The 24,472-nt window shown below is 41.0% G+C and overlaps 1 protein-coding gene across 1 annotated transcript in view; it reads right to left on the minus strand.

Annotated features, from left to right (window-relative positions):
* Window positions 1–24,472, minus strand: part of WWC2 (WW and C2 domain containing 2) — a 199,498-nt gene that overhangs the window by 100,763 nt on the left and 74,263 nt on the right. The window contains exon 2 of the mRNA XM_027598679.2: window positions 384–493. Coding sequence (XP_027454480.1) covers window positions 384–493 — 110 coding nt within the window. The remainder of the gene's footprint in view (window positions 1–383; window positions 494–24,472) is intronic.

Consider the following 24,472-nt stretch of genomic DNA (forward strand, 5'->3'; position numbering starts at 1 on the left):
CAAAGCACACACAAAGCCAATGGACCTGGCTGTACGCACGCCCAGCATGCCTAACTCTGTGGCAAGGACAAGAAAAAGAGGAACCCCACTCTGAAGGGCAGTGGTCATGGGATGGCTCATGGTCCCCACTGGCCCCCACACCTGCGCTCGAAAACACTCACCCCCTACCACGCAAACACACAGACAGACAGATTCATTTCTCTGTCTCTGCCCCCATAAGGCCAATGTACATACATGCCCCCGATTCCAAAACGGGCATTTCTGGTAATATTAGTCACTGAGAAAGTGGGGTTTAAAATAAAAAAATTTACTATGTAGTGTTTACCCTTTTGTATGATTCCAGATTTGGGGGGGGGTTACTTTTACAAAAAAGAAAAACTTACTGTTGACATGATCGATGTAGTAGACGCCAATCTGTGGGTCAAACCCTGCTTCCCAGCCCCACGGCAGCTCATCCCCAACACAATCAGCAAATGACAAGGGCTTCGTTAACCTGCAACAGACCAGAATAAATGCACGGTGATTCTTTCCATCAAACCACATAGGTCAAAATTCGGTACCCTAACCACAATGAAGATGTGTCTGGTGGCATTTCCGTTTTGTTCTCAATTGTGTCTAGAGTTTGCAGTGCTGTGTTTGAAATCTTAACAGAAAAAAAAAAGGATAAAATACAGAGATGAATATCCAAAAAAGTAACAATAAGTCATAATACCCTTTGCAAAGTTCACAGCTTAAGACTGGGAGATAAATCCATACAATAAATAAGTAAGGCCATTTCAAATCAGGGAGAAGTCCAAGCTGAGAGTAAGGAGGCCTGGGACCCTGCTCCAGCTCTCCAGCTAAATGGCTCTCCCATGACAAAGAAGAATTTGTCCCGGGATTCAAATCCTGGCATCATGGAAATCATCACACCAGTAACTCTAAGACAAGATACGTTATCAGGCTACACTAATTCTACATTTAGATGCTCTTGTATAAATTAACTGAACACTTACTTGAATGTGGGGTCCACCATGACAGGAGGGACAAGTATATTTTATTTTTTAAGTATCTTACACATACCAGTCACTCAACACAATTTTTAATGGAACCAAACACACAAAATACTTAGGTATCAATGTGATGTCACCTTTTGAAGCTGTTATGCTTTCTGTTTTTTTATTTTACTATGTTATGTTAATCACCATACATTACATCATTAGTTTTTGATGTAGTGTTCCATGATTCATTGTTTGCGTATAACACCCAGTGCTCCATGCAGTACGTGCCCTCTTTAATACCCATCACCAGGTTAACCCATCCCCCCACCGCTCCCCTCTAGAACCCCCAGTTTGTTTCTCAGAGTCCATAGTCTCTCATGGTTCGTCTCCCCCTCCAATTCCCTCCCCCCTTCATTTTTCCCTTCCTGCTATCTTCTTCTTTTTTTTTAAACATATAATGTATTGTTTGTTTCAGAGGTACGGGTCTGCGACTCAACAGTCTTGTACAATTCACAGCGCTCGCCATAGCACATACCCTCCCCAATGTCTATTACCCAGCCACCCCATCCCTCTCACACCCCACCACTCCAGCGACCCTCAGTTTGTTTCCTGAGATTAAGAATTCCTCATATCAGTGAGGTCATATGATACATGTCTTTCTCTGATTGACTTATTTCACTCAGCATAATACCCTCCAGTTCCAACCACGTCATTGCAAATGGCAACATTTCATTCCTTTTGATGGCTGCATAATATTCCAGTGTGTGTGTGTGTGTGTGTGTGTGTGTGTGTGTGTGTGTGTGTGTGTGTGTACCACACCTTCTTTATCCATTCATCTGTCGACGGACATCTTGGCTCTTTCCACAGTTTGGCTATTGTGGACATTGCTGCTATAAACATTGGGGTGCACATACCCCTTCGGATCCCTACATTTGTGTCTTTGGGGTAAATACCCAGTAGTGCAATTGCTGGGTCGTATGGTAGCCCTATTTTCAACTGTTTGAGGAACCTCCACACTGTTTTCCAGAGGGGCTGCACCAGCTTGCATTCCCACCAACAGTGTAGGAGGGTTCCCCTTTCTCCGCATCCCCGCCAACATCTGTCATTTCCTGACTTGTTAATTTTAGCCATTCTGACTGGTGTGAGATGGTATCTCATTGAGGTTTTGATTTGGATTTCCCTGATGCTGAGCGATGTGGAGCACTTTTTCATGTGTCTGTTGGCCGTTTGGATGTCTTCTTTGGAAAAATGTCTGTTCATGCCCATTTCTTGATTGGATCATTTGTTCTTTGGGTGTTGAGTTTGATAAGTTTTTATAGATTTTGGATACTAGCCCTTTATCTGATATGTCATTTGCAAATATCTTCTCCCATTCTGTCGGTGGTCTTTTGGTTTTGTTGACTTTTTTTTTTTTTTTTTTTTTTTGCTGTGCAAAAGCTTTTTATCCTGATGAAGTCCCAATAGTTCATTTTTGCCCTTGCTTCCCTTGCCTTTGGAGATGTTTCTAGGAAGAAGTTGCTGCGGCTGAGGTCGAAGAGGTTGCTGCCTGTGTTCTTCTTTAGGGTTTTGATGGACTCCTGTCTCACATTTAGGTCTTTCAACCATTTTGAGTCTATTTTTGTGTGAGGTGTAAGGAAATGCCCGTTTTGGAATTACCAGAAATGCCCGTTTTGGAATCGGGGGCATGTATGTACATTGGCCTTATGGGGGCAGAGACAGAGAAATGAATCCTGCATGTGGCTGTCCAATTTTCCCAACACATTTTGTTGAAGAGACTGTCTTTTTTCCATTGGACATTCTTTCCTGCTTTGTCGAAGATGAGTTGACCACAGAGTTGAGGGTCCATTTCTGGGCTCTCTATTCTGTTCCGTTGATCGATGTGTCTGTTTTTGTGCCAGTGCCATACTGTCTTAATGATGACAGCTTTGTAATAGAGCTGGAAGTCTGGAACTGTGATGCCGCCAGCTTTGCTTTTCTTTTTCAACATTCCTCTGGCTATTCGGGGTCTTTTCTGGTTCTATATAAATTTTAGGATTATTTGTTCCATTTCTTTGAAGAAAGTGGATGGTATTTTGATAGGGACTGCATTAAATGTGTAGCTTGCTCTAGGTAGCATTGACATCTTCACAATATTTGTTCTTCCAATCCATGAGTATGGAATGTTTTTCCATTTCTTTGTGTCTTCCTCAATTTCTTTCATGATTATTTTATAGTTTTCTGTTAAGCTTTAAAATGAATGAGGGAAACCACAGTTTCCTAAGCAGACTATGGGTTTCAAACTTAATGTTGGGTTGATTTTTCTCTCTCACTTTCTTCATTTTTGATTTTGAGATTTTCCTTGGCTGTTAGAGCAGCCCAGGTAGGCTAACAGTACAGGTTGGTGAATGTCCTATTGTCGGGTGGCCAACATCAGTGGACATACCTTCTGATTTAGCACACAGGCACCACCATCGACACAGTTCCTACATACAGAATCACCTGGAATCCCATTTATCCATGCTAATGAATATCAACAATGTCATAGTTCAACTGAAATACAGCTCACTTCCAGAATCTCATCATCCATCAGAATGACAAACTGTGTCACCTACCCTTCAGAATGCTGGGAGATCAATACGTAAAGGACGGAAACCCTTTCTTCCCAGGCCTCGCCTACAACAGCCCCCTCCAAGGACATAAAATACCAGTGGATGAAAAGAAGGGAGTGTCTCCTTTACTCTCAATGTTCCCAGAGCCCGAAATCTGCTTCTGGGGACACTGGCCTTTGAAACCAGTTCAGTTGATGGAAGTAATAAGGAGACCAAGCAGCTCTGCCCCTGAGACACTAGGAAGACCACCTTACCGGGAGCCTCCATCTACCCCAGGCTCCTTCTCTTTTAAGTGGTGATCACACCCCCCTATCCTCTCCCTGCAATTTAACTGCCTCTTAGGATTAATGTGAGATTAAAAGGGAAATAACTTAGAACAGTGTCAAGGACATGGTAAATAGTCACCAGATGTCAGAAATTATCAATACAAGTGCAACACATGAATTCTCTAATTTGTTCTTCACACGAACGGAGTCAGGCAGTAGTTCTCAACGTACGGTATTCACGACCAGCAACATCAACATCTGGGCACTGGTTAGAAATAAATTCTTGGGCCCTTAGGCAGAGTCCTACAGAATCAGAAACTCGAGGGCCCACCAATGCATGTTTCATCAAGCTCTCCAGGTAATTATTTCTATAATTTGGGAACCACTGGCTCAGAAGGTAAGAGCCTGAAATTTGGCATCAGAGATCTGCTGGGTTCAATTCCTTGTCTGCCACTTACCTGCTGGAGAACCTAGGGCAGGTTACTAACCTTAAAAACCCCTGTTTCCAAATTGTTTTTTTAAAGGGGGGAGGGCGGATCGTGAAGTTTAAATGAGGATTAAACAACATAATGGTCGATGAATGGGAAGCTTCAGTATATATTAGATGAGTGAAATGAGCTCCAGCCATGTTAGGTAATGCACCCAATAATACGGCAACTCATCAGATTTACTTTGCAAACCTGGAGTCAATTTGAACCCAATCCAAGTCAAAAAACCGTGCTCTTAGTTGTGCTTAAATTCCATCGTATATCGTAAACTGCCCAGGAGAATTGATAAAGGAATTAGATACGACATCAAACAAACCCCAAACCACAGGAAGTGGTCTTGCCTTCATACATTGTCTGTAAGACTGACCTCTGACTCTGTTGATAAAGCTGATTATTAGACAAAGCCCCTGTGCCAGGTTACCTTGCATATTATTCTGTTCTCTTTCCCTCTTTTATCAGTGCTGTCTAAAATGCACATGCATCCTAAAGAAATGAATAAGACACGGATATGTAAGTTTAAATGACAAAAGAGTGGTATTACACAAGTGTTATCTTGGTATCAAATCAACATGCTTCAGCCTGAGTATGACATGAATATATTTATCACTAAGAATGAGAAGTCACAAAAGCTTCAGAACATGGGTTATGATTATAAATTATGGTTTTTTTGACTACACTTGGAAATTATCCAGTTTTTCCTATTAATTGCTCAACAGATAATAAGCATTTTATTAACTGTCACTGTTCTAAGACTAGAATTACATCTATAAGTATACAGGTAATTATGAACCCAGTTAAAAAATTCAAAAGTTTCCATTCCTGGAAATTTTAATGTAAAAATTTCTTTGCAGTGTTACTTCAAAAATCAATTAGATGCTTTATTTTCTGTACCTGGATAAGTACCTATCTTTTCTCCACACTCTATCAATAAGTAAAACCATTAAAACACGTATGTATAAATTTCAAAATGTTAGAATTTAATTCTTATCCAAACTACAAGGTATAAATAGAATAACATTCTCAGATACCAAACAGAATTAAGCACTCAATTCTGCTGCTATCCTGATAATGGGAACATATTACTATGACATTCTAAGAAGTAACACAAAACAAAAAGAAGTTAACAGATGCATTCCAAAATTAGAAACAACATGGCTTAGAACAAATACAGTAAGCAGAAACGTTGATTAGTTTCTAAATTTCTTCCTCTTGTTTTGCACAAGGAATCTCTGCAACATTCCATCTTCCTTTGATGTTCAGGAAGTAAAAATGGATGGAGTTTGCTTTTTGTTGGTTCCCCACAAAGGAGCAACATCATGCAAAAAGCCTGAAACTAACAAGAGTCTTTATGCTAAATTCCAGAGATTACTCTTTGCTTTAAAAACCGCCTTCTTTTGCACCATGACTAATGGGAAGAAAATGCCAATTTACTTCAGCGCTTTGCCAGTGCTCACATACAAAATTTGAACTTTGCACGGCATTTCCTCTCTTTGTGGGCACTGTATCATCCTTCCACATGATCCGCCATTTAGGGCTTACTGTCAATCACAGATACCTGTCCTATGACATGAGACATCTGCCACACACACACAGATTTACTCTTCACGATTACGTGATGGTGAATGCTGCGTGTGCACAAGCACAAATCCCAAAGCACTGAGTTTGTACTAATTGCACCGAAAGAAACGGCACTTGACAGAGAAAGCCATTCTCGGGTTAATAAAACTCTCGCCACAGTTCAAGTCCCCCAAATGTATAGTTTCGCGTGACTGCGGAAGGTCTTCCCAGTTGTTTTTGCTTTGTGGTGTCTGTGGCTCTCACTGTTGGGCTCGGTCAAAGCAGAGTTCATGTTGAGAGCTGTCTAGGACTACTACGGGATCTGCCCACACAAACAGCGCTGAACTGCTACAGAGGCCTGACAGAATATTAACTTATAATGATGTTAATTAGGCTCCTCAACATGTCTATCTGTTTCTGTCGCTATACTAGTCAGGGGAAGTAGCAAAGGGACAGAAAGAGGCGGAATCATAGAAAAGGGTGAACGGTGGCAGCAAGAAGAAAACGGCTCCTAAGACAGACCACTTCAGAGAAGGGTGATGAAGTTACCTTCGTATCTTTGAGGAAATTAGCTTAAATTCTTCAAAACAAGCCATATTAGACAGGAGAACTGCCAGACAGGGACGGCCCTGAGCCCAGTACACCGGGCCAAGGAGGAGCCTGGGGCGCCGTGATTTAAACGGCTCACCCAATGTTTCGCAGCTGCTGAGGAGCGTAACTGGGGGGCCCAAACAAGCCCGTTTCTCCAGACTGAGTTCACGTCATCTTTGTACCTGTTTGGGCTCTCAGACAGTTCTTCGCTGTGGTGGCCCGAGGTCTGGTCTCCCTCTTTTACCCACTGGTGCTAGTTTTGTCCCTAGGTGCCAAAGAGAACCAGCGTAATCTTTCTTCCACATGATGGGCTTTCAAATTTGAACACAACGGTCTTGTTTCCCAAACCTGCTCTCCTAGAACCCAAAGGCCTGGCTCCCCTCACCACTGCTCATATCCCTTCTCTACTCAAAAGCCTGCCAATCTCCTGTCCGTAATCCCGCCTGATTCTCCCTGCTCTGCAATCACACCCCAACAATTAGGATCAAGTATGAATCTCCTCTCGTATAGTTCGTTTTTCTCTCCCTCGGCCTACAAATATACTCAACCCTTCCACCCTAAAGAAAACCTTTCCTCAAATCTTGTGGCTCCTCTTTAATGTTCATTTCCTAACCATTTATTCATTCTAACGTAGAGATCTTAAAATCTAGAGGGCTTTAGGAGCTATGGAATAGGTTAGGTGGCATAAGGGAGATTCTGACAGACCGATCTCCCTTATGCCACCTAACCTATTCTATAGCTACTTCATGAATATATGACTGAAAGGCAGTATTTGTGGGTGACTCGCCTTTGAAAGAGCACAACGCTTAGGCTGTCGATTTGGGGACTCAACTGTATTATTTGCAAAAATGTCAACACTTACACTATTCTATGTAGAAAGAAGTCAACCTTTACATGTAGTAATTATACTAAAAATACAAAACATTCACTGTTTACCATGTACCGCACATGCTTTAATACATATAAATGTGTGCGTTAAATCCTCATAAAACTCTGCAAAGCACATATAAGTGTTATTGCCATTTGAATAGCCTATGCAGGAAAAAAAAAAACTTAAACTCTAATCCAATAAGCACATGACTGGGTAACACATACCTCTTTCTAGTCAACATTTGTGGTTTCCAGCCACTGGCTGATTATGCAGTGTGTGGCTGTCATTGTTCTCGAAAGCGTGCGTTCAGCTACTGATACGGATTTGACTCTCCACCAGTTTCTGGCAGAAGCGGCAAGAAAGGGGCCCCTTTCAAAAGTTCTGGAGGGAGAGGGGAGGGGTCTGTATGCTGAAGCAGCACCGCTGGGCAGAGGGATACACTGTGGCCGTCTATATGGCCTGAGGAGCTCCTATTAAGGCGGCAAAGGCTACGTGCCCCCACACAGGCCTTCACATTGTCCACCTTCACAACAGAGGCTCCAAAGGACTAGGAGGTCAAGTACAATCACAGAGAGAGCGAAAGATACGGATCAGGGACACACAACTCCTACGTTCTTTTAAAGATCTGACCGATGATCAAAAGCAGCTTTTTAAAAATACTTAATCTTTTTGATAGGATCTGTAGACTGAACTGCAATTTCTAAGTAATACTATATTTATACATGCAATTCTGAAACAGGAGGTTATAAAATGATTCGACTTATTTGTTTTTATTGTCTGCCTACTTTAACTAAAAAAACAGTTGGTGCCTATAAGGCCAAAATTATGGATCACATTTCCCACAGGAGCTCTTTAATGTAAGATCAGCCTGGAAATGTTGATTCCGAGCAGTAGCTCCTGAACCTACGTGTACATCCAACTCATCTGAAAGGCTTATTATAAAACAGATCGCTGGGCCCATCCCCACACTTTCTGCCTCAGTAGATCGAGGTGGGGAACCTGCATTTCTAACAAGTTGCCAAGTGATGCTCATACTCTGGCCCCTGGACCATACTTTGAGAATCACTAGTTAAACCACTAATCACAGCCCTAATCCACCCAGGTGATGGAGAAAGGAAAACAAGCTCAATTTAAAAATGAAACTGGAGGCAGAAGCCTCTGCTTCAGGAATACCTATATGATGAAAACTATGTTTAATGAGATGTTTAAACAAAACTAATGGCTTCATAATTCTCAGATTAGAGTCGCTTCATTTAATTTTAAGTAAACACTTTTTTTCCTCAAAGAACACTTAAAAATTTTTAAAATAAGTTCTTGAAAAGCAAGGTTTTCTTTTTTTCATATTTTCACCTACATACAGAAGAGTAATAAGTACTCAACATCATTAGTCAACAGGAAAATGCAAGTAAAAAACAATGGGGTACCGGTTCATACACACCAGATGGCTATAATTAGAACAACACCCTCAAAACAGAAAGTAACAAGTGTTGACACGGACGTGGAGAAAAGGGAACCCCCCCGGCACGTTGTTGGTGGGAAGGTAACATGGTGCAGCCTCTGTAGAAAACAGCTGGGCAGTTCCTCAGAGGTTAAACACAGAATTACCACATGACCTCGCATTTCTGCTCCTGGGTAGATGCCCCAAAGAACTGAAAACAGGTACCCAAGCCACTGCATGCCCATTCATGTTCACAGCAGCACTGTCTACAGTAGCCAGAAAGTGAGACACCTCAAACGTCCATCAACGGATAGACTGCATGTGGTATATACGTGCAATGCAGTATTACCCAGCCATGGAAAGGAATGAAGTGCCTACACGTGCTACAACGCAGAGGACCTCCAGAACATTAGGCTAAGTAAAGCCAGACCCCAACGGTCACATAGGATATGATTCCACGCATACGAAATATCCAGGATAAACAAATCCATGAAGATAGAGAGTAGAGGAGTGGTTGCCAGAAGCTAGGGAGAGGGGCCAATGGGGAGAAACTGCTGGGTGAGCATCTGGAAGGAGAGAAATGTTTCAGAACCAGACAGAGACGGTGCTTGCACAACAGTGTAGATGTAGTAAATGCCCCTTTAAAGTGGTTCATTCTGTGGTATGTGAATTTCACCTCAATAAACTATTTTTTAAAAATAGCAACAAGTCATAACAATGCAAGTCTCCAAGCGAGTAAGATCTCTTCACAAGAGGAAGTTAAATAATAAAAATATGTGAAAATGTGCAATTTCACTAATAAAAAAGAAATGCCAAATAAAACAATAATGATGCTTAATTTTAAGCCTGTTAGGGTATCGGGTTTTTGTTTTGGTTTGGTTTGTCTTCCTAATGAAACTCAGTTCTGGTGAGGATGTGAAGAATCAGTTACTTTTGTTTGTTGCTGGTAATTTTGTAACTTGAGACAATCCTTTTAAGAAACAACTTGGCAGTGTTAGAAAACCATTAAAAAGTTGATTCCCTTTAACCTAGGAATGCTAGTCTTACGCAGTATTCCCTGAATCCTGTCCCACAGGACCACCCCTCCAAAGACTCAGTGGCCACCTAAGGCATCTTACTAGCCTCTGTCTTCCCCACCGGCCTACAAGCTTCTCCAAAGCAGGGCCCCATTCTGTTCTCTGCGTCCCCAGCACAATACCTACCTCATCAGTTTAGAATCCATGTTGAAACTGAATGGATGCAGATTAGAAAGACAGGAATGAAAACAATTATGGAAGGACTGTTATTGTTTTTTTTTTAAATTTTCAATTTACATTAACAGTAAGTGCATTTATTAAAAGAATAATATGAAGGTTAATATTTAGGTGATCGTTGATAAATATATTAATGAATAGCTGATAATAAGACTATGGGACAAGAAAGGAGAAAAATCTCTCAATATTGTACCAAAATATCTGGTCCTGTAACTCATTTTGGCTTATTATAATTATATTATATATCATAAATGAATAGCTAAACAGAAAACAGATTCTTAGTTACAGAGAGGTAAAAGAATTTATCGCAGGTGTTACAATAATTCAGCCATTTTTTAAAAGTATTGTCCCCTACAGAAGAAAACAGAGTGGTCAGCAAACACTTCAACCTGAACCTCTTTTCTCTCCTAAGTGCCAAGAAATGTTTGCCCTTTGGATTATTTGGTTTTGGAAAAGAGTTTGAGAATTTAAGTAGATACGCCAGTAAAGAATGCGGGCGAGAGGAAGAGAGCTGAACAGATTACTATCCAAACAAACCAACCCACCAAGACCGCCCCATCCTCCTACCTACAGTTCAAACAGCACAACCAGTGTGGACGCCATTACAGATAAGAGCTAGTCAGGGACCAGAACTGGAAGGTGCTGGAGGATTCACTCAGGAGAACATGCTCCAGCCAGAACAACAAAGAACTGACTTACAGTAAGCACACCCCTCTGGATGGCTAGAACCTTGCTGTATTCAACCTCTTTCTTAAAGAGGTTAACTCAATGATTAAAACGATCCTGTATTACTTTTATCAAAATCTAAGGAACTAGGAAGAGGTTTTTTAATCCCTATACCCGTATTACATAGGGATAACCCCAGTCAACAGTGTGTTTCATTCCAGGCTATGCTTTTCTTAAAAAAACATATATACCCATATGCTGAAGCACATATAATATTATGCACATTTTTACAAGATTGGTAATAAACTAAACTATACACTATAGTTTTGAGCTTTGCCTTAAAAAAACCCAAGTAATACTTTCTCATCATGAAAAATATATAAAATAGAATAAACTATTAGTAAAGCCCTGCCTTCATTTTCCTATAGAAAGATATATATTCCCATACATTGGTATCTTTTCAGTCCATCTATAAATTCACATGCTATTACAAAACGTATGAACAGGCTCATGCTATGTGCATTTTCTATGACTTTATTTAATTTGCAATACAAGTTAGAAATTTTTCAATGAGCATAACTATACATTTGCCTCAATCTTTTAATACCTACATATATGGAACAGATTACAGCCCATTATTTGACTAATCACCAATTAACAGACATTAGTTTCAACTTCCTTCAAGAGAAATTAATGCTTCCATGTACATGCTCATAGATATTTTCAGCTGTGCAAGTACACTTTTTAGAATGAATTCCTGGCAGTGAGTCAAAGAATATACATACTTTTAAAATTTAAAAATGTTAATATACATTAGAGAGATCTTAAAGACATATTAGCATTTAAATTTTTTAATCCCGATACATACTCCCCTCCACCTGGGCATTACCAATTTGAACTCTCATCCACAATGGTAGTGAGCGCCCATTACCCACATTCTACCACCCCTGATACGGTCTGGGGCGGGGGCAGGAATCTAACAATTACTACATAAGGTCTGTAACTTTTCTGTATGTTTATTTGCTTCCTTTTGTCCTTTTTAAAAAGCGTGCTGTCTGCCCTCCATATTGATTTGTAGCAACCTGCAAGACATGTTGGCATTAATCCTTTGTCAAGTTGCAAACATTTTTTTCCGAGGATATTACTGGTCCATGAACTATTTAGGATAAGTAAAAGACTGATTATTTAAAAGTACTTGGGGGGAGGGCACCTGGGTGGCTCAGTCGGGTAAGTGTCCCGACTCTTGATTTTGGCTCAGGTCATGACCTCAGGGTTGTGAGACTGAGCCCAGACAAAGGCTCAGAGTCTGCTTGAGATTCTCTGTCGCCCTCTTTCCCTGCCCCTTCCCCCTCTCTAAAAAGTAATAAGAAAAGAAGAAGAAAAGTCTTGGGAAAACTAGATTGACAGTCTGGGGGAAAAAGCCAGATCCTTATCTTCCTTCCAACCGAATTAATTCCAGATAAGTCAAAAGAATCACATGTGACAGATGAAGAAGCTAAAGTATGAAACCCCCTAGAAGACACGTAAGAATTCTTTATGTCTTCTGGGTTCCATTCCTACATCCAGTGTTCCAAACTGCCGTCCTTTAACACTTGCCATTGAAAAATATATACAATGAAAACAAGACCATGCAATACATTTCAGAGAATTACCAACAGAGGCGTTAAGCTTACAGCTTGCTCTGTTTAAAAGGCAATTAATAAGTATTAGAAACGTGTTAAAGACATACCAGCACCAGACTGACTTTCTCCTTACAACAGAACAGCAATAATGACTCAAATTTACTTACTGTGATGTCCCTGTTCTATTACACCCTCCTGAGAAATGGTCCTAGGCCAGTAGAAGACTCCAGCAAAGAGTAGCATAATTGGGACAAATTTTAATTGAGGAAGGTGAACCTAACAGCAGTGCACTGAACAGACTAAACCAGCAGCGCCGGCATCACCTGGTAACTTACTAGAAATGCCAGTTATCAACTTCCTCCCCTCAAGCCACAAATCAGAGCCTGAAGGAGGGGCCACGCCCTCCGCACGCCTCCCGGCCTGCTGCAGGGGGAGAGCCACTGGATTGGAGAGGGGCTGAAACAGCTCAATTTTCCATTTTACCAACAGGTGGTAAGCAACGGCGATGGCCAGGGAGAAAGGAAAGCACCGTGGCAGCGGACAGGAGCACTGCCATGAGGAAAATAACAGCATCTGAGGCCGCCAGGGAAGAGAAAAGAGTCCTGTGAATGTGGGGCTCCAGGTCCGGGTCCCTGAAAGTAGAAGCTGGATACTGAAAAGCTGGGGGGTGTTCTCCCTAAACAAGAGAGAGGTAACTGAGAAAGTCTACAGTTCTGTGGTTTGAGTATGGTTGTAGCAACATGGGTAAGCAAAATTATCGGGGATTAATTAACTTTAAAGGATGCTGCGTGTGAGGTGCCTGAGGGCCACGCAGGGAAAATATAGATTAAAATTTCCACCGGGACATCAGATAATGGATTTTATGAGTGAGCCAGGCAAGGCCTTGGGATGTGCCCACATTTAACGGGACAAAAAGCAGAGAACAGAAAGAAGGGCTGAGACAACGGAAGGGGGGGAGCCCCACTTCTCTCTCATCTTTTCGCTCCTGTCCATAGCAAGTAATAATAAAACTTACAGTAAAGGAACATTTCATTCATGCATTCATCAGGTCACCAAATCTTACTGAATGCCTCTGTCCTGCCCTGGGACACAGAGGATGTGGGAAGCATGGTTCCGGTCCCCCAGCAGTTCTCCCAGAGATAACCAGTGACTGACCGGCTGTCCTCTGGATATAAGCGCGGCATGAAAGTGTTCCCCAGCGAGAGCGAAATGTGTGCTTCGAAAACCAATGAACTCTGAGTATATCTGCTTGTTGTACCATCTAGAAAATGACTGACTTAACACCAGTGAAGGAGTTCCGTTGAACCCCAAGGAATCCTCCTGACGACACTATACGAAACTCTCCATGGACTAGAGCACCCAGTTCTCGAGCTTATGTCCCAGGGACCCCATATTGGTTAAAAGGGAAGGAATCCTCGTGGCCAGGAACCCCACCTGGCAGAGTCCACGCAGGTGCAACCTCTTCTCCACGACACTGAATGCCCTGTCACTAGGGTCGCTCTCCTACCAGCCTGACCACGGGAAGCAGGAGCGGCTCCCGCTGGCATTTTACAACCCCAAGACTAGCTGTTGCTGTTTAACATACCATAACACTTGCCCATGGTTTAAGTGTGCAAATCAGAAATTTTTAGTAAATGTATAGAGTTAAAACCACCACGCAATCTAAGTTTAGCACATTCCTGCCAACCCGAAAAGATCCCTTGTGCCTAGGTGCAATCACCCCCGACCCCCATCCCTACCGCCTGCCCCAGGCAACCACTCATTTACGTTCTGTCTCTATACATTTGCCTTTTCTGGAATGTCAGATCAATGGAGTCGTACAACTTGTGGTTTCTGATGTCTGGCTTTTTATTTAGCGTAATGTTTTTTTGAGGTACATCCATACTGTTGTGTGTGTCAAGAGTTTGTTCCTTTTATTGCAAAATAGCGTCCTATTGTACGGACATATCACATTTTGTTTATCCATTCACCGCTTTATAGACCTTGGGATTGTTTCCGCTAGGATGAATAAGGCTGCTATAAGCATCTGCAAACAAACAGCTTTTGAGGGAGAAACAATGATCCGACTTCAAGCTCAGTGTGAGGGGCCAAGTTTTGCGACATGGTTGGCACAAGTTATTGGCATAGTGGTCTACAACACTGAACAGCAGAGAGGAAAGAAAAACCAGCTCTTACCAACAAGGGATCAGCTTATTGACCTCATTAACACCAGAAAATCATGTTTGTCAGCGGGCAAAGGGTGGCAATCCTACACGACTTCACTGCCCAGAAGCAGGACATCTGCTCTTCAGATGCCTACTCTACCAATTGCTGAAAACTTAAATGAGTCCGTGCGAAGTAAAGGAAAAACCAGGCAGCAGAAACAAGCTTTTTATCTGTGCAGCTCCCTCTGCCTGGACACCCTCCTTCCCTCCACTTTTCCACCAACCTCTCCCTGCTCAGTTTCACCTTAGGGTTGTCCTTTGAGATTCAACTTCCTTAAAAGATCCTTCAGAATGCGCTGTCTCCCCAGGCAAGCCATCCTGCTTCCTAAACTACACTATTTAATAGCATCGTAGGAGCTTTGGTTTGGGAAATATTTTTCCCCTTCAAATTGGTCGTTTTTCACACTGTTCACATTTTTTCAGTTGACTTGTCTATTCTGTTCACTAAGTCCTTCCTGGTTTTTCTCTAAGCCCATAGCATGGCCTTTGGTGCTCAACAGATGTTAGAGAAAACAATGAGTGAATGATTGCTAAGCCACACCTCTGTGTGGAGATCCAGCCAACATGTGCCTGATAATTCTGTTTGGGGGGGAGGGTGGTTTCATAGCCACAATGAATGTTAAACTCACACGAAACATAAACCTTGACCCCCATTCCCCCGCTTCCCCCAACCATGGTCCTTCCCCAGATTACACATCTTGGAAAATGCCGTGGTCCTCAACCCAGATGCTCGAGTCACAACCCTTCATGTCTCCCTCTCCCTCACGCCCCAACCCCCCTACTCAATCCATCATAAATCCTTCAGGCTCAACCTCCAGACTCCACCTCAACCCATACAGCTCGGTTTCTCCACCTCCACCTCCCTCTGACGGCCAGCGTTCATCCCGTCCCCACACCCTCTCCTCGGGAGTCCCCACGATTACCAGCGCAGTGTGTACCCTTCCAGACCTGTCTCTGCATACAGCCAGAAAACTGTCTGCAGTGTTAACATAAATAATACACCGTGTGTGTCATTCTGCAGTTTACCTTATTCATCCAATGATATAACTTGGGACCTTTCGTGTTGCTATCTCATTTCTTATGGCAGGTTTAGACCACAGTTTATTTAGCCTTTCCAGTACAGCCCAGCACCGATGGACAGTTGAACTATATCTAAAAACAACACTGTACCGGGTATTCCTGAATGAGCCCTAGGGCAGATACTGACAAGTATTCTGCTCAGGTACAGGTGCACCAAGGTGGCCTCAGAGCTACACATGCGCACACAGGATGGCAGCTCCCGAGGGGACGGTGACTCCAGGCCAGGTGCCTGACGTGGTGCAGTTTCCTCTGCAGCCCTGCAGCTGGGGGCCACGGAACGGAGTGCTCAGCCACCCTGGGCTGGGTTCTAGCTACCACACAGCGGGCTGCTAAGTTTCAAGGCTGGAGAATTTTAAGAAGTAAGCCTTGGTGACTCGTGGGGAAGTATCTGGGGCTTCACTTCTATCCTCTGGTTTTACTTTTTTATGGTCTACGTCTACAGATATCGTTATATTTAGAGATAAAGCAAATGAACGTCATACCGTTCATCATGTGAAGCCTGTGTTGTTTCCGTGGATCCCTGGCAAGCCTGCCTGGATAAAGGCTCCAGGAAAGTATGTTGGTTTGGCCATGTGAGCACTGCATTCCTGACAGATTGCACTGAACAAATTTCTGATGCTATGCTGATGCTATTAGCAGAGCCTGGCCTGGCATTAAGACGTCTCATTAGGACTGACCCAAATGGAGTAGTTAGCATTGGACTGTCAGGGGTCTTCCAGGAGCCCCGAGTAGAGAAGGGATTCTCAGGTTAAGTACAGGTCTTCAAGAATGGAAAGACTCTGGGGACATCTGACCAGATTCCCACAAGTGAAACCATGTCTGACTGCTTCCAAAGAAAGTTTTGAGGTCCAGGAGTCAATCATCCTCTGTGTACCTGCAAAGTGTGCTTAATGTTTCAAAGACAACTGTTTATACACCTGCAAAAGATCTATGCCTGCACCCATATATGTTACTTGGAAATTTGGGAGGTTACATTGGCTAGTCAGTTTCTATACAGTATCTATTCACATATCTTATATATAATGTCTCCATTAAGAGGAGGAACCATCCATTCACATGTTTTATGTATAATGTCTTCATTATGAAGAGGAAACATCTTTCTATTATTTGGCCTTTCTCGGTGTACATCGAAGGAGTACAACAAACATTTAAAGCTTCTGACCAAAGGTCCTACAATTTATTTCTTCAATTTCTTTGTATCAAACTGTTTTAATGTTAAATTTAAAGGTTTTAATTTTAAGTCATTGACATCAGGATCCAATTCAACTCTTTTGTGACATGTGTATATTGGACTGAGACAAATTTGAATTTTTTAAAAACACATGTTTTTAGTGACCAATAGATCATGTGTAATCCCCATCCCTTGGATTTATAGTTTAGCTGACTATTTTACTTCTTATTTTATTGTTTAGTTGACCTGATATAATATGAACAAGAAGCAGACATTTGTATAAAAGTCGCTGAGATTTGCAGGCTGCTTGTTAACTCGGCAGAGCTGACTAATACACAAGTCTATCTAAAATAATCACTACCCATGGTATGACTCAGTTGATTTCCTCAAAGTTGCTATCATGTCTCATTTGTCTTGTTTATTGATACGGTCTTTCTTCCTACCTCCCCACGACCTGCCTTGTCCACCACTGCAGTCCTTGGTGCCTAGGGCAATGTCTGGTGTTCATTCAACACGTGTTCAATAAATGTTCTTTCTGCCAATCACTGCATCTGTGACGATGACCCCATCCACCAAACACTGAATCGCTCTCAGGATATGAGACTTCGGCATTGAAAAGCACCTCATCTTGGCCCCGAGTGCAACTAACATATAAACCAAAAGAATCACAGAATTTTGGAAAGCTCCAGGGTTGGAATTTCAATAATCAAGTATCAGAAAACTAAGAAATATTCTTAAGCAGCCTAAGGAATGGCACTAACATGCTACAAATCAATTCCATACCTGGCATTTGGTTTGCTAGTTAAACACATGATTGAATTTTTATAACTTACTTGAAGAGTTTCTCTGGTGCTATTTCCTTGGGCTCTCGCCCTCTACTTTCCTCTGGCATAGCACCAGGTCCTCAAAGCACTAAAAATTAGACATATGGAATGCCAGGAATGTCTGATAACCATACTAACTTCAGAGATCAGCCCTCAGTCATAAACAAAAATGCATGCCCTTTGAGCTTCGACTCAAATTCAGTTTGAAACACACAGAAGTCACGAGGCTGAATGTTGGCAAAGTGTACATGATGAAGTGGGGTGGGCTGGGCAGAACTCTAAATATAGTTCTTCATCACTGCAAAGATAAATATTGCTTCTTTATCTACAACATTAATGAATTGAATGTGCAAAGCACACTGTGTGGTAAATTTCTAGATTAGTCACCTCTGATTTAGAAAAACAAGCCATTAAAATTGCTTTATAAAATGAAATTCAGCCTATTCCCAGATACTTTCCCTAACATCTGCTTATCAGGGCCTATCTTTAGTTAATTTATCCAGTTCTACAGGTGCTGGTACTGTTTAAGATTAATTAAAAGAAAAAATGCAAAATGCAAAAAGTTTGAAGAATTGGCTTTTAGTCCAAAAGAGAAATAACAACCAATTGTAGCATATTTATCTCAATTAGGTCCCAAATTTTAAGGAGGAAAAAAAAAAAGGTTATAAAAGAATTCTTGGAACAACTAAGGTAATTTAAATATACTAGCTGTCAGGTGATATTATAGAACCTTTTAATTTCCATTAGTTGTGATAATTGGTATTATGGTGTGTAAGAGAATATTCCCATTCTGGGAAGATGTATACTAAACTACTTAGTAGTGAAGGGTCATAATATCTTAACTTACCTTCCAATGTTTCAGCAAAAAAGGTAAATATAGATATAAATATAATATGTACATATATGTAAAGAGAGAGGAAGGGAAGATAAAACAAATATGGCAATAAGTTATTTGTTAGATTTAAGCAGAAAATATACATGTGTTCACTCTACCATTTTCACTCTTTTGTATGTTTGAAATATTTTATAATAAAATGTTGGGGGGAAATCGCCCACCAATGAAATTCCAGTAAACACAACAGACTCAATACATGTGTTTACCTACACACCCTCTAGGACATAGCAGACAGGGGATGAAAAAAAGGCATACACACAAAAAGACAAAGGGTGGATCAATGGACAAGTAGTGCAACAAAATTTGAGGCAGTGGAAAGCAAATGGCAGAGTAGCAACTGACTTAGTAGATGTGAGAAATAGGAAATCTAAATAATCAGCAAGAAAGCGAGCTCAGAAGCTGATCAATTCATACTGCAAACCCCTAACATGGCTCTGGGATTCCGGCATCAAGGCCTCAGACATTAGGCTGTGGCCAGGGAGGACGAGCTGGAAGTCTGTTAAGTAGCAGTCAGAGCTTCAGCTTGCTTGTGTCCCACCCTCGTCAGAAACTGACGGTTCTTCTCCACACAGACCCACAGAGAGGGACCGTGGGCTTCCGGGCAGCTGGGAAAGCTGAAAGAAGACATCGTTGACAACAGGAGGATTAAGGGACGGTCTACACACTGTCCAGGGGACCTCCCAAGCCCCATTCCCCACTCAGCTTGCAAATCTTGGTAGCTGGGCTTATAATAACCAGGCAGGGGGTGGTGGGGATTTTCCCAGGAAAACTAACAAGAACAGGAGACGAGATCTGTTGACATTAACGTCTGGGAGTACCATAACAAAGAGGCTGAGCTAGATCACTACACAATGAAGCCCCACCCATAAATATGGAGCCTCCAAAGAGCTTTTTATGACTCATTCCTAAATATGACTGAGGGCTGTATCAGTCAGGACAAGCCAGGTCATGCTGCAACAAAAAACAAAGCCAGTCTCAGGGTGAAGCACAACAATCACCCATTTCCCGCTGAAGCCAAGTTCAAAGTAAGTCTGGATGACTCCCCCAGGTAGCTGGCCTCTACAGCATGGCTCAGCATTCCAGAACACATGTCGGGTGACTGCAGCACCTCCATCCCAAGGTTACATGTATCTTGTGGGCAGGGAAGACATGCACATCACTTCTGTTCATAGTCCACTAGCCAAAACAAGTCACATAAAAGCAGGGAAGTTAATCCTCTCATGTGCCTGGAGGGAATTAAGAAGCAGAATGATGGGAATTAGTTATGTCTAACATAGAAGTTAAGAATACTAGGCCTGTAAAATAAAAGCACCAAAACAAACACACTGAAACAATGAAACAGGCAATGTAATGAATAGGAGAAAATTTCAATTTTGTTCAGAGAAGTTTCAATTAGCACCTTCAAAGAGTTAGAACAGAACATCAAAAAGGAAATATTTGGAGAAAGAATTTTTAAACTCTTGGAAATAAACAAGATGAGAACAGAAATGAACCCATCTATTGAAGTGTTAGGTCAAGTGAAGAAAATGTCCCAGACAATAAGACAAATAGAAGGGAAAAGACAGGAAAATTGGAGGACCAGTCCAGAAAGTCTCGTATCTGACAAGCTGGAGTTTCAGAGAGAGAAAACAAGGTACATGTGAAGGGGAAGATATTAACAAAGATGTAGTGCAAGGAAATTTCTCTGAACGAAATGACATTGGTTTCCAGATTGTATATGGCCTGCTCAGAACAATGGTTAAAAAAAAACCTAAATCAAAGCACAACATTATAAAATTTTAGAGTGTGGAGGCAACGAGAAGAGTCTAAAAGCTTCAGAGAGGAACCAGGTCACCAAACACACACACACCCCCGCCCCCAAAACAAATCAAGAATCAGAAAGGCTATCCACTAACAACAAAATTTCTGAAAAAGAAATTTAAAAAATGGATCCCATTTATACTAGCATCAAAAATATTAAAATACTTAGGAATACATTTAACCAAGGAGGTGAAAGAACTTTACTGTGAAAATTATAAGACACCGATGAAAGAAATCAAAGAAGGCACAAATAAATAGAAAGGTATCTCATGTTGATAGAACTGGAAGAATCAATAGTTAAAATGTCCATACTACCAAAGCCACCTATAGATTCGATGCAGTCCCTGTCAAGACTCCAATGGCATTTTATTATACAAATAGAAAAAATACTCCTAAAATTTATATGGAACCACAAGAGACCCCAAAGAGCCAAAGAAATCCTGAGAAAGGAGGAAAAGCAGGAGGCATCACACTCCCCGATTTCAAGCTCTAGCATCAAAACACTACGATAGTGCCATAAAAACAAATAAACCAGTGGAACAGAATTGAGAGCCCAGAAATAAATCCAAGCATATAAGGCCAACTAATATTTGACAGAGAAGCCAAAATACTCAATGGAGAAAATACAGTCTCTTCTATAAATGGTGCTTAAATAATTGGATATTCCCATGTACAGAATGAAACTGGACCCCGGTCTTAAACCACACACAGAAATTAACTTGAAATGTATTAAAGACTTAACTGTTAGCCCTGAAACCATGAAACTCCTAGAAGAAAATATAAGAATAAAGCTCCTTGATATGGGTCTTGGTGGTGAATTTTTGGATATGACACCTAAAATAAGCAACAAAATAAAAAATAAACAAGTAGGATTTCATCCAAGTAGGAAGGTTCTGCACAGCAAAAGAAACAATCAACAGAGTAAAAAGACAACCTACAGAATGAGAAAAAAATACCTGATAAGGAGTCAGTATCCAAAATATATGGAGAATTCATACATCTCAATAGCAAAAACAAACCACAAGCAGCCCAATTAAAAAATGGGCAGAGAAACTGGATAAACATTTTTTCCAAAGAAGATATATGAAAGGCCAACAGATACATTAGAAAAATACTCAATATCACTCGATATCACTGGAGAAATGCAAATTAAGACCACAATGAGATATTACCTCACATCTGTTAGAATGGCCATCATCAAAAAGACAAGCAATAACGAACAGTAGTGAGGATGTGGAGAAAGAGAAACCCCCGTGCACTGTTGATGGGAATATAAATTGGTACAGCCATTATGGAGGAACCTCAAAAAATTAAAACTAGAGCTACCATATGACCCAGCAATTTCACTTGTGGTAATATATACAAAGGAAATGAAAACACTAACTCCAAAAGATATCTGCACACCCATGTTCATAGGAGCATTCTTCACAATAGCCAAGACATTGAAACAACCTAAGTGACCATCCATAGGTGAATGGATAAAGAAGCTATGGTACATACATACAATGGAATACTATTCGGCTTTAAAAATTGAGGAAACCCAACCATCTGCAACAACGTGGATGACCTTGAAGATATTATACTAAGTGAAATAAGTCAGACAGAGAAGAACAAATACCGTATTTCACTTACATGTGGAATTTTACGAAACAAATTCTTTAGATCAGAGACCTGTGGCTGCCAAACGCCAAAGGCATGGGGACGGTGAACTGGAGGGAGGGAGTCAAAAGGTACAAACTCTCAGTGATAAGATAAATAAGAACTAGGGATGGAATGTACCATATGGTGACTGTAACTAGCACTTCTGTATGATATATGGGAAAGTTGTTAAGAGAGTAAATACTAAGAACTCTCATCGAAGGGGAAATTTTTTTCTTTTTTTCTTTTCTTTTAATCATATCTATATCAGATAATGGATGTTAGTTGAACCTTTTATAATTATTTCACAATATATGTAAATCAAACCATCATGCTGTATACCTTAAGCTTATACAATGATGTACGCCAATTATTTCTCAGTAAAACTGAAAAAAAAGAATCAGAAAGTCATCAAACTTCTCAAACACAAGACTGAAAGCTACAAGTCATAGAGCAATCAATATCATCATATTTTTGAGTGCAAATTATTTCCAGCCCGGAATTATATCCCCAGCTAAAATATCAATCAGGTATGAGAGTAGAATAATGTGGCCTTTTCTGAGATGAAAACTTTTCATCTCAGAATTCTTTCCAACAAATTCTTTTCCTCTGTCCCCTTTCTAATGCAACTCTATCAAAATGACAGAAGAAACAAAGAAAACTAGAAGACTGGGATCCAAAAATTAAAGTACTGAATGCAGTTATAATGAATAACCAGTCTGAAGTGGAGACCAAGAAGAGAAGGAGCAGGAGGTCTGAAACCAAAAGAACACCTGTTGTGTTCAAATCCACTGAAAGGAGATTTATAATTCTGGCAGCACATGGGTGACAGGGACATAGAAAATTAAACCAATGAAAAACAAGAGATAATTATTAACCACAGAAAAAACAGAGGAAATTCAATTATAGTACACTAGATTGGTCATCCAGAAACAATATTTACATAGTCATAAAAATGTAAACACTGAATACTGACTTCTTCACAAGGTGACAGAATACCCCGAGATGATGATGAGGGGAAAGGAAGTGTGTGTGTGTGGGGGGGGGGAGCGGGAGGGGAGGGGAGGGGAGGGCACCCGTAAGAGAGGAGAATCCTCATCCGGAGCAGGAAGTCGATTCTCAAAATCTACAGTTGAAAAATTAAGACATACAAACATGTTATTTAAAAACACAGAGGTAAATACCAAAAGAAACCATTGAATATGTAGGTATGGTTGACTCTGGGGAGAGAGAATAAGAGAAAGTGGGTCAGGAGACCACCACTTTGTCTTGGGAATGTATTTTGTGTTTATTAATCACTTACAGATGTAACTTTCATTGAAACAAAGTTGCAAAATCTCCCATAAGTTTCCAACTTTAATTTCAAGTCTGAAACCTTTTTCTACTGTCTCTATTTACCGATTTTAAATTTACCCCTAAATAAATCTCATATAAATTGTTAACATTACATTTGCTCGGCGCTTATGTAAAGCAGATTTTTTTGGTACTCTAAAGCACGTAACATAAACATTTGAAAATCTTGCCAATGTTGTCTTTTAGCATAAACCAAGTTTTAGTGAATCTTAAATAAAATAGAAAATACACATAATCTATCTGTTCTTCTAGCTTTTAATTAGAAGCCCCTGTTACATTCAGTACACTGTTAAGAGACACCAAATAATATATCTGAAAAGTATTCCACAAAGTGTTAAACCACAACATTAATGCCTTTATTTTCATTTTTGAACCCTTGACTCTGCTCTCAAAGAGGCTCCAAAATCTAACAAGATAAAGCACATGCAGAAATAATCTAACATAAGGCAATCTGTGCTAAGTACCATGTGAATGGTACAAAGAAGAAATGAGACAGTTGAATAGAGCAGATGCATCTGAAATGGTGGTTGTCATGCTAAGCTCTCATCAGCTACCTACTCTCCTCATTTTACAAAGCAGAAAAACAAATTGGTTTGAAGCAATTCCTCTTCTTAGATGTCATAATACGATGACCGTTTCTCTGCCCTATTATTTCTACCGCGCTCTCAAAAAATAATATAAAAAGTCAGTATAAATGAAAAACTATGTCCAGAAAGTGCATTTCAACGTCTGAGGCTCCAGTGCTACCCCAGCAGGACTCGCTCGGAGCTCTGTACACGGTCCTTTGCAGCACCCCACAAGTCCCCGACCTGGTGAACATGCTTTCCTCCCCCACCTTCTCCCCCCACCCACACATTCTTCCAAATGACAACAACTCCAGGACTTCAGAGCTGAAAAGTTTGCCCATGGAAGCCCCGCAGCTGTTGTCAGATATCTGAAGATCACGCTCACGGAAGGTTTCTGAATGTTTTCATTCGGGGCCTGGTGAGCTCGTCCCCCCCTTGTGACTCCATGTCTGCCTCCTGAATCTGATGTTTGAAGACAGATGATAGATCAAAGAAGACCCACTATTTTCTAGAGCGGAAATCATTCCCTGGCCAAGGGCATAGCAACTGCTAATCTAATGTTTTTGTCTTTTTAGGTTTATAATAAGCATCTGGAATATGCATCTGGAATAAACCTCTCAC

This window comes from Zalophus californianus, chromosome 2 (genome assembly GCF_009762305.2).
Source record: "Zalophus californianus isolate mZalCal1 chromosome 2, mZalCal1.pri.v2, whole genome shotgun sequence".
In the NCBI taxonomy this organism is placed as follows: domain Eukaryota; kingdom Metazoa; phylum Chordata; class Mammalia; order Carnivora; family Otariidae; genus Zalophus; species Zalophus californianus.